This window comes from Rosa chinensis, chromosome 5 (genome assembly GCF_002994745.2).
Source record: "Rosa chinensis cultivar Old Blush chromosome 5, RchiOBHm-V2, whole genome shotgun sequence".
Lineage (NCBI taxonomy): Eukaryota > Viridiplantae > Streptophyta > Magnoliopsida > Rosales > Rosaceae > Rosa > Rosa chinensis.
Window position 1 is genome coordinate 75,011,217 of NC_037092.1, and position 10,750 is coordinate 75,021,966.

The 10,750-nt window shown below is 41.4% G+C and overlaps 3 protein-coding genes across 3 annotated transcripts; 2 read left to right on the forward strand and 1 right to left on the reverse strand.

The window, feature by feature from the left end:
• Positions 1-484: 484 nt before the first annotated feature.
• On the forward strand, positions 485-2,945 carry LOC112167838 (pentatricopeptide repeat-containing protein At2g29760, chloroplastic). The gene has a single exon (XM_024304923.2). The coding sequence runs from the start codon at positions 516-518 to the stop codon at positions 2,730-2,732; it is 2,217 nt and encodes a 738-aa protein (XP_024160691.1). The 5' UTR covers positions 485-515; the 3' UTR covers positions 2,733-2,945.
• A 402-nt stretch (positions 2,946-3,347) lies between these two features.
• Positions 3,348-4,931, forward strand: LOC112164058 (phosphoglucan, water dikinase, chloroplastic-like). Its single transcript, XM_024300302.2, has 4 exons — positions 3,348-3,545; positions 3,927-3,972; positions 4,069-4,229; positions 4,344-4,931. The coding sequence occupies exons 1-4, from the start codon at positions 3,348-3,350 to the stop codon at positions 4,929-4,931; spliced, it is 993 nt and encodes a 330-aa protein (XP_024156070.1).
• Positions 4,932-5,626: 695 nt separating this feature from the next.
• LOC112167366 (zinc finger CCCH domain-containing protein 25) lies at positions 5,627-7,735 on the reverse strand. The gene is made up of 3 exons (XM_024304377.2): positions 7,479-7,735; positions 7,105-7,402; positions 5,627-6,777 (listed from the first exon to the last, which is right to left on the reverse strand). Exons 1-3 carry the CDS (start codon positions 7,649-7,651, stop codon positions 6,139-6,141), a joined length of 1,110 nt encoding a protein of 369 aa, XP_024160145.1. The 5' UTR covers positions 7,652-7,735; the 3' UTR covers positions 5,627-6,138.
• Positions 7,736-10,750: the final 3,015 nt, after the last annotated feature.

Consider the following 10,750-nt stretch of genomic DNA (forward strand, 5'->3'; position numbering starts at 1 on the left):
GTAAAAATTGAAGGTAAATCCTCAGTCTCCTCAAAATAATTACCAAATATCAACAATAGAATTGTCACGATCTTAAGATTTGTAGACCAAATCATTAAAATTTATAATATGGGTATTTAAGAAATCGGCAAATCAACCAAAAATAGACTTGTACGAGCCCAAAAGCCCACTGCTCGCCAAGGCTCGCAATTGTGGTACTCACAGCATGATTGTACTGAGACTCTTTGTAGAATATAGTAATGATCAATCTATTTGAAACAAAATAGAGATAATAACAAACTGAAAGATGTCTCCTGAGTCCCAAATTCAATCCCGTGGAGAAACTAAACCCAACAAATGGCTCCTGTTTTGAGCACGCTGCACCTAAATTCCCGACACCTAATGTGGTTCCTCAAGTTCATTTCATCAATCTTGGGCCTGGGCCTGAACCTGAGCCTGAGCCTTATCATGTTGGCAAATAGAAAGCCGTTTTTAAGTAGAAGAATGGGTTTAGTATCAACGTGACCGCAGGAGACATGGCAACTCTAGGCACCCCAGTTATCTCTCTCCCACGTCATCCCACCACTCCCTCTCCAACCGTCAACAACGACCTTCGCTTCCCAACCCAACCGCTTCTCCCACTGATAGAACAATGCACCACCATCAACCAGCTCAAGCAAGTCCATGCCCAAATGCTCAAAACAGCCCTATTCTTCGACCCTTATTCCGCTAGTAAGCTCATCACAGCTGCTGCTCTCTCCTCCTACTCGAGCCTCGACTATGCACGCCAAGTGTTCGATGAAATTCCTGACCCAAATCTGTTCACTTGGAACGCCCTCATTCGCGCGTACGCCTCCAGCCCCGACCCAGTTGAAAGCATTCTCGTATTTCTGCAGATGCTCGACGAGTGTGATGAGTGCCCCAATAAGTTTACTTTCCCTTTTTTGCTCAAGGCCGCCTCGGAGCTCCGGGCTTCCAAGGTTGGGAGAGGTTTCCATGCCATGGTGATAAAAGCCGAGCTGGGTTCGGATGTTTATATTGTTAATTCGCTCATTCACTTTTATGGGTCGTGCGGGGATTTGGATTTGGCGCGTTTGGTGTTTTTGAAGACTTACAAAAAGGATGTTGTTACTTGGAACTCTGTTATCACGGCTTTTGCTCAGGGGAATTGCCCTGAGGTGGCGTTGGAGTTGTTTAAGGAAATGGAGGCGGAGAATATGAAGCCGAATGATGTCACCATGGTTAGTGTCTTGTCAGCTTGCGCAAAGAAGGCGGATTTGGAGTTTGGGAGGTGGGTTTGTTTGAATGTTGAAAGGCATGGAGTTGAAGAGAACTTGACTTTGAATAATGCTATGCTAGATATGTATGTGAAATGCGGGAGTGTTGAAGATGCAGAGAGATTGTTTGGAAGGATGCTGGAGAAGGACGTTGTGTCGTGGACTACCATGCTTGATGGGTATGCTCGGATGGGGAAATATGATGAGGCTAGGCGTGTTTTTGCTGTCATGCCTAGTCAGGATATTGCTGCGTGGAATGTGCTCATTTCATCTTATGAACAGAATGGTAGGCCGAAAGAGGCTTTAGCTGTCTTCCATGAGTTGCAAAAGAACAAGGGTCCCAAGCCTGATGAGGTTACTCTAGTTAGTACTCTGGCAGCGTGTGCTCAATTGGGAGCGATTGATCTTGGCGGCTGGATACATGTTTACATAAAGAAGCAGGGAATGAAGTTGAATTGTCACCTCACAACCTCGCTGATCGACATGTATGCAAAATGCGGAAATCTAGAGAAGGCACTTGAGGTTTTTAATTCGGTGGAGATAAGAGACGTATTTGTCTGGAGTGCCATGATTGCTGCTTTGGCAATGCATGGTCAGGGGAGGGATGCATTGCACTTTTTCTCAAAAATGCTAGAAGCTAAGGTGAAGCCAAATGCTGTGACATTTACTAACATATTATGCGCATGTAGCCACGCAGGATTGGTGGATGAGGGAAGAATATTTTTCTATCAAATGGAGCGAGTTTATGGAGTTGTGCCTGGAATAAAGCACTATGCGTGCATGGTTGACATTCTTGGTCGTTCAGGTAATCTGGAGGAAGCTGCAGAACTGATAGAGAAAATGCCAATTTCTCCCACTCCTTCTGTATGGGGGGCTCTGCTTGGTGCATGTACGCGCCATGGGAATATTGCACTTGCTGAAAAGGCTTGTAGCCATTTGCTCGACTTGGATCCCAGAAATCATGGAGCCTATGTACTCTTATCAAATATATATGCCAAAACAGGGAAATGGGAAGCAGTTTCTGGGTTAAGGAAGCTCATGCGAGATTCTGGAATAAAGAAAGAACCTGGTTGTAGCTCAATTGAAATCAACGGTAGTGTTCATGAATTTCTAGTTGGTGATAATACTCATCCTTTATCCAAAGATATCTACTCAAAGTTGGATGAGATAGCAGGGAGATTGAAGTCAATCGGATATGTGCCAAACAAGTCACACCTACTGCAATTTGTTGAGGAAGAGGACATGAAGGAACAGGCCCTAATTCTTCATAGTGAGAAACTAGCGATTGCCTTTGGACTTATTAGCTCCAAGCCATCTCAATCAATTCGCGTTGTGAAGAATCTTCGTGTTTGTGGAGACTGCCACTCAGTTGCTAAGCTTATATCGAAGCTTTATAATAGGGAGATTTTTCTGAGAGATCGATATCGGTTTCATCATTTTAGAGAGGGGCATTGTTCATGTAATGATTACTGGTGAAAATGGAAAGCTTTTGCAGCTCCCAAACCCTCACTCCTACAAAAACATTAGACAAATGTTCATCTTTTGTATATACATGTTATGTTATGATGTGGAATCTGTTGAGTCGAACTTGTTGAGAATGGAAGATAACTAGGTAACCTTCGTTTAGTTTCTCAATGAATGTTTATTTGGAATATTGCTAAAAATTTTACCTTCTATTATTATCTGGTTTTCTTTCTCTTTTTCCATGTTCCCTATAGTTCAAAGCATTTCTTTCTTGGGCTGAAAGGGGCATCCGCATAGAGCGGTTCGACTCAAAAGTTGTAAGAATACTAAGAAATTCTTTTTCCTATTATTGTCTCAGATCCAATCAAACAGTAGTAAAACCAAAACTGAAAATTCGCACTAAAACAGGGCTCAGATTTCTCATTTCAGTTGAGGGCACGAGAGCTTTTACCATGTTGCGTGCATGGTATAAATATAAAATAGTCCAACCTCATTCTGCCATGTGTTGAGTTTCCACCTGATGTCAGATCCGTACCCTTCTCATTTCTCATGCCTATATGCCTGTTATACATATAGCTTTGTTCATTTTATATCATTAGGACTCTCTTTCTGATACAACAGAGCCAAATGGAAGCCTTTGCAAGATCTTCCACAACGTTGTTTGCAAAGGCTAATACTAACAAGCGTCCATCGCCTGTAAAAGCTCTTCTGAGTCAATCTGGCATTTGCTTTGTAAGGGTTGGGAATTCAAATGCAAATGTTCTTCATCATACTTCTTTGCTTAGGCACAAAGCTATTCGATCGGTTGCCTCATCTGAAACAAGGGTACTAAAATCCTCGAATTCTTTCATGCCATTCTCATTAGTTTGTTTCTTTGGCGTTCTTGACTCGATGAACCAGGCTATTACGGGCGGTAGAAACACAAAATCACTCAAAACAGTTCCCCCGTGCAGTATTTCAGTATTTCAATCTTTTCAATCCAATGCTGCTTTCTTAATTTCTTTTACATAACATGTTAAGTCCAATATGTTGTCACGTATAAGACTACACATATCTGTAAGTTTGTTTCAACCAGCTAAAACCTCAAACTAGCAGTCAACATGGTGAAGGATAGAGAATTTAGCTAAACTGACTTGTATGTTCGATCATCTAATTTCTCTTCCCCAACTTGATCCACTGATTTAACTCTCTAAAATTCATGAGTAGGTGTTAAGGAACCCAGACTCAGCCGGAATTGGGATCGAACCAGCAGGTAAGTTTACCATATTACTATGATCTTGTTAAGCTTTCAACAATCAGTTTCGATCTGCTTCTCAATATAAAGTCACTGTTACTTTCTGCTTCACAGCGCCATCAAAAACCGTTAATGTCCAATTCCAATTACACAAGAAGTGCCGCTTCGGTGATAATTTTCTCTTAGTAGGGAATGAACCTATCATTGGACAGTGGAACCCTTCAAGTGCTATACCCCTTAACTGGTCAGATGGAAACATTTGGACAGTTGACCTGGTAAGAACTTCAAAAGCATAGTATTAATAATTTGGAAGTTGTAAATTTGATCAAAATAGACGTTAATCCTGTGAAGTCATAATGTCGTTTTCGAATTTGGATGGTTTCAAATAGGACATACCAATTGACAGAGCAATCCAGTTCAAGTTTATACTAAAGAAAAGCACAGGAGATCTGTTGTGGCAACCTGGTCCAGACCGAATTCTTCACACCTGGGATACCAACAGCAGTATAACCATAGCCGAAGACTGGAAAAATGCGAAACTTCAGAAATTAACTGAAAAGAAAATTGTCAGTCGAAACGAGACGCTACTTACAAACCAGGCTTATAGCATACCAACTTATAGCAACAAGAATGAGTTTGCTTTCAAAGAGAGGGCGTTTGGTTCTGAAAAGGGAACTCTGCTTCAGGAAAGCCAAGCAGTTTGCATTGCAGACGACGGTGTTTGCATCATGACAAGACCAGCATCCTTAGGAAGCATGGATGAAGATGAATACTGTGAAGTTGAATATTATGACGATGAATATTACGATGATGACTGTGAATATGAAGATAGATATGAAGACGAAGACATCATGTTTACTTATGAAGGAGGCCGTGTTCTCGTGCCTGGTTTAGTACAAGGGGTAACTGGAAAAACCATTGATATCAGTGCTGATGGCTCGATTGTGATTGATGCGAGAGGGGAACACAATTCTTAATCAATCTGGTCACTCTTATTCTATATACTGCTTTTTCTTAGAAGAAACCTGCACAATTTTGTTTTTGTCACCACTCATTTGGAGACTGGAGAGCCTACTACTAGGTAAATGTAAATACGGCCTTGAGTATTTGGGACAGCCTTTTTTTATATGTAATCGCTCACCTCGAGCAAAATTTTGTTCTTTTTGCCTTTTAACTATATATACAGCAATTAATCAACTGATAAACTTTTAAAGATTTGATTGCATTGGAGTTTGTTTCTATTTTATGTGTGAATCTTCAAATTATAAGCGCGCGGATTGAAGCAAATCAGTTGCTAAAATGGTGTTGTTCTCTACAAGGTTGACTAACATTCAAATTCCCTAGGCCTTTCACTAATGCTCGTCTGACTAAGCTTTGTCAGAGCTGGAGAATCGTTTGGTACTCGATGCTTGTCCATCATCCTAGGCTCCTAGCCAATGCTTCTTACAGTTGGTTCAAACCAAGCTTGGAAAACCATGGTTTCTCCTGTAAATTTAACTTCACAGTTCTTTCTGAGAAAAAAATAGCACTGATATTTCATCACCATTATCAACAGATAGCACTAATGATTGAAATTTTTCACACAAATAGAAAAGCTATCAATCCTAGATACGCCCTCAACAATACACAGTTGGTAGACATCTGTTAAAATGTCCACGACAACCATCACAAATTAAGAATCAAGAACAGATATTATGCAGAGTTGCTTACTTGCATAAGCATTGCCTTTATCGCATGCATCATCACCCCGACTTCCTCGTCCTTTTGGGTAGGAATGACCAAAAAGTAGCAAGATAAGATATTCCACAAACATTGATTGGCCAAGGCCTTGGCATATCAAATGCAATATACAAACCAGAGAACATATTAGGACCATATCAGCAACAAATAAGGATACACCTCACACAATCTACCGGAAACAACTCTTTAACATTGCATAACAGGAAGCATTACAAACAAGACATGTGAAAATTGTGAAGGGCTTGAGTATATGTTTTACACCATTACTCCCTCCTTTTGACCAATGTTAGAATCCCACCCATGAGTCAACGATATGTCTACCCTGTCACATCAATATTCTTCCATGTATTTGGTCCAGCTTTCAGTGATAATTGATTACTTCCTAATCTCCCTTTTGGCGAACTTCTCTAGACTTTGGAGGCACTTCATCATCATGATGCCTTCTCAATCTCTCTCCTTACCCCGACTTGCTCGTGGCTGTGGCTCTAATTCGTCATGATTGGGTCGCCTTGATCTCTTTTCTTCCATCCTATCACGATCTTCCCTCATGTCATGAGCTTCCAAATCATCACCACGTCTTTTTGGTCTCCTATCTTCTCTTCTATCATATTCACTCCTGACATGATCTTCTCTAGACTTGGGCTCATATGCAGCATCATCACCACGCCTTCTGGGTCTCTTATCTTCTACAGACTTTAGCTTCGGTTCAAATTCATCGTCGCCTTGCCTTCTGGGTCTCCTATCTTCCCTTCTATCATGATATTCTCTTGCCTTCGGCTGAAATTCAAAATCATCATGTCTTCTTGGTCTCTTTTCTTCCCTCCTATCATAATCTTCTCTTGATCTTGGCTCCAACTCATCATTCTCACCACGTCTTCTTGATGTCCTCTTTTCTTCCTCCAAGGCCCTCCTGTCCGGTACTGTCTTAAACTTATCTTTAGTGCTGAAATCTTCTCGCACTCTAGGCTCTGGAACACGATTTGAGGGGATGGTGCCAGGTCTTTTGTCACTCTTTCTCGGACCATCATAGTTTTCGTGTCCCCATTTCTTGTCCTCAGCACCCCACCCTGTGTTTGCAGCTCTCTGAATACAAACAAAACAAAATCATCCATAAGCACCTAGATATGCAGAGAGAGAATTATTTATAGCAAAAAAGAAACATAACTCCTCATCTATCTTCATAAACTCCGATCTTGCATTTGCTCCAACCATGTAGAGCATATATAATTAGTAACATACAGGAAACAAGCTCACTATCCCCCAGGGGAAGCTAAAGGCAGATAATTCAAAACTAAAACTGACATTAAATTCCATCAATCCTCAAAATCCAAACATCAACAGACATTGCAAAAATAACAACGCAGTCATGCCCGAGAACTGAAAACAAAATCATGGCAATGGCAGCCTTACCTGTTCATTGTGAGAAAATCTACATCCAGCTCCACGAGTACATTCACCTCTCTGGAAAGCTCGGCAAACGCCACGCTCCTCCCTCTTCCTCTGCTCCTCCTCTTCATCTTCCTCTTCTTTCTTCTTGTACTTATCCACATGATCAACCCTGATAGTTCGACCCACCACTTGGGCTCCGTTCAAATTATCCACAGCGAGATTGGTACTCCTCTGGTCCTCATACGCAACAAAGGCGAACCCTTTGGATTTCCCGGTCCCTTTATCGCGAACGAGGTTGACATCGACGACCTCTCCGTACCTGAAATCGAATCAAGATTAAAAATTGAAGACGAAGTTGCAATGAATTGGAATTAGGGTTAGGGTTAGGGGTTTACTGTGCGAAGATGGCGAGGAGATCGCCTTCGGTGAGATCAAAGGGAATGCCGCCGGCGTAAACGTAAGCGGAGTCTTTGTACTTGGCGTGCCATGAAGCGTCCTCTGAAATCCCTAATTGAGCTTCTCTCGCATTGATGTTCTGAATCCGCTTCACTAGGGTTAGTGGGTTCATCGCTTCGTCGTCGTCTCCCCCTGAATTTTCAGCTCTCTCTCTCCGAGTTAAACCCTAATTTCTGCCAGCAAGAAAGAAAGAAAGACTTTGATGGGCCGGACCGGACCTTTTATTGGACTAGAATATAAAAAACGGTATTTTTGTAGAATTTTTTTTTTTTTTTTTTTTAAATACGTAAGAGATTTGGATGTTCACCGAGGGAAACAACGATGTACTCCCTTGGTGTAAGGAGAAGAAGCTTGTACATCCATTCACTACTCCTTATAATAATTTTAGAAAATTACATGTAAGTGTCATTTTGAAACTTATATTAGCCATAAGGCCACTTAACTTATCTTGTACACATAAGGCCACTTACATTCACAAATTATTTTTTTCATGACAATTTTACCCTTATGCCTAACAAACCCAAGTGCATCGATCTTTCCGTCTTACATCGATCAGATCGATCACGATCTCTCTCTCTCTCTCTCTCTCTCTCTCTCTCTCTGTGTAGCGACCTTCTTGCTCTTCTCCGGCGGTGAGGATGTCGGTGACGCTGTTTGGACGAGGCGGCAGGCCAGGCTTCTCTCTCTCCTCCCAATTTTAACGAGAGAGCTCCCCTTCTGTTTCTCTGCTGCTCCAATTTGAGCACCACCGCCTTCACGTCGTTGTCTCCACCTCCGATTCCGGCGACCACCTGCACGACGCTATCAGACCTTGCACAGCCATCTTCACCTTCGATTTTCCAGAAAATAAAGCTGATCAAAAAATTACAAACCGGACGAAAACGTTGGGAAGTCTGCGGCTACAGTCTGATTCTCTCACTGGAGACGATTCTCTACTCATCTCCGATTCACTCAGATCTCCAATTTCGACTTGAGACACCTCACGAGCCTCGGCTCCGGCAGCTCCTTTCCTCACATCTAGCTCGGCTCCGGCAACACCCTTCCTCCACCGCCACCATCGCCTCTTCCTCCACCTCACCTGCATCGGAAACCTAAATGAGCACTGATTCTCCGGCGACGACGACAAGGCCCGCGACCTCTTCATCTCCAACCGAAAAGTCGCTCCAGCTCTTCGAAATGGCCTACAGGTCAGACAACGACTACCACTTCAAGGTCATCTTGATCGGCCATGCTGGTATCGGTAAATCCGATTTGTTGTCCAGGTTTGCCACCCGAGTTCAACCTCGAGTCTAAGTCCACCTTCGGTGTCGAGTTTGGCACCCGGAGCATCCATGTCGATGATTAGATTGTCAAGGCCCAGATTTGGGACACCGCCGGCCAAGAAATGTGATAAGCTTTTCAATTCCATTCATTATTGTCATTGTATTTGGTTTACTTATTGAGGTTGAGACAAAATCCTTCTGGTATTTTTGTTGAAATTAATTAGACGGCATGATTAGAATTTGTTTAGTTTGGTTTGATTTGATTGTGATTTATTGGAATAAATGGGCTTGGATTTGTTTGAATTCATCTGTTGTGGAATTTTGCAGGGGAGAGAAAGAGAGTTGTGCTCTTGTGTGATGGGGGATGGTTTTGTGGTTGAATTCTGTTTTCTGATGGTGTTGTGATGTATTTTGATTGATGAATAATGAACCGTTTCTTGTATGTTATTTGTTGCAGTTAGTAACTCTCTATAACTGTTATAGCGGCTTTTCAACATAGCGATAGTATCTTTCTATATCTATGTTAGTATTTTTTCAACATGATGTCAATAGCTTCTATTTTCATTTTCATTATTTCAAGTTAGCAGCTCCGTGTAATTGTTTTAGTAGCATTTCAATATCGTGATAGTAGCTTTATGTGTCTATGTTAGTATATTTTCAAGCTAATGTCAATAGATTTTTTTTTTTCAAATCAGTAGCTCTCTGTAACTATTTTGGTGGTTTTCCATAATGGTGATCGTAGCTTTCTGTACCTATGTTAGTAGCTCTGTAATGTTAGTGAGAGTAGCTCGTTGGTGTTAGTGACAATAACTTTTGTGGTTGGTAAAAGTAGTTTTTGGTGTTAGTGAGAGTAATTTTCTGGTGTTGGTGAGAGTAGCATTTGTCGTTGATGAGAGTAGTTTTTGGTATTGGTGACAGTATCTTTTGTTTGTGAGGATAGTAGCTTTTCGTTTTGAGGAGCAGAGATTTTTTGGGTAAGGAGTAGCTTTTGTTGTGGGTGATAGTAGCTTTTTTTGTTGGTGATAGTAGCTTTTATTATCTCACCGGAGGTTGCCGGAAATCTCACTAGAGTAGCTTTTGTTACTAGTGACAGTATCTTTTGTTGGTAGTGATAGTAGTTTTTGTGACCTTGCAGGAGGTGGCTAAAAATCTCATAAGAATAGCTTTTGTTGCTAGCCACAGTAGCTTTTGGTGTCAGTGAGAGTAGCTTTTGTGGTCGCCGGAGTTGGTCGGAAGTTGGCCGGAGATCCGCCGGAAGTTGGCCGGAGGTCGGCCGGAGACCTGCCGGAGTTGGTCGGTGACCTCGCCGGAGAGGAGAGAGAATAATTGTTGATTTTGTACTTTAGTGGCATTTATGTAAATATGTTGGTTTTTAAGATCCAAAATATAACAACTTTTTTAGTCCAGTGGCCTTATGAGGGAAAAAACTAGTTGGTGGCCTTATGACTAAAAAAACAATCAAAGATGCACTTATATGTAATTAACCCTAATAATTTTGCATTGAAGCATGATCGTCTTTCAATGATTGGAATTTGTAACAAGTTGGTATGCCTTGCTGATTTTCAGGTGTAGTTCTTGTGGGAGAATCATAGTTAGAAAGTATGTGGTTTGCCTAGTGTTTTTCCGGACATTTTTGTTATTTTACATTTGACTTTGATTCATGTAACAATGACCATAAGGTGTGATCCTTAACTAGAGGCTCACGGAAGAGTTTTTTTTTTTTTTTTTGGGTCAATGATTGTATTAGAATATTCAAATGATTAAGCAAAATACAAGAGGTATATAAGATTCCAACAAAAGAGACACATAGGCCTAGATAATGAGGCACAAAGGCCTATAAGACATGAGATAAAGCCCACAATGAGCCTAACCCAAATACAAGACATGTGAACAAAGAAAAACTTGGAACCCTAAAATCCTATCTAACAACCACCAAGATGAGATCTGTT

Bases quoted from the DNA above. Each gene is read 5' to 3' on its own strand.
- LOC112167838 (XM_024304923.2), top strand. From the start codon at position 516: ATGGCAACTCTAGGCACCCCAGTTATCTCTCTCCCACGTCATCCCACC.
- LOC112167366 (XM_024304377.2), bottom strand. From the start codon at position 7,651: ATGAACCCACTAACCCTAGTGAAGCGGATTCAGAACATCAATGCGAGA. The intron at 7,403-7,478 runs GTAAACCCCTAA...ATTCGATTTCAG, and splicing joins CTCCTCGCCATCTTCGCACA to GTACGGAGAGGTCGTCGATG. The intron at 6,778-7,104 runs GTAAGGCTGCCA...GTTTGTATTCAG, and splicing joins GATTTTCTCACAATGAACAG to AGAGCTGCAAACACAGGGTG.
- LOC112164058 (XM_024300302.2), top strand. From the start codon at position 3,348: ATGGAAGCCTTTGCAAGATCTTCCACAACGTTGTTTGCAAAGGCTAAT. The intron at 3,973-4,068 runs GTAAGTTTACCA...TCTGCTTCACAG, and splicing joins AATTGGGATCGAACCAGCAG to CGCCATCAAAAACCGTTAAT. The intron at 4,230-4,343 runs GTAAGAACTTCA...GGTTTCAAATAG, and splicing joins ACATTTGGACAGTTGACCTG to GACATACCAATTGACAGAGC.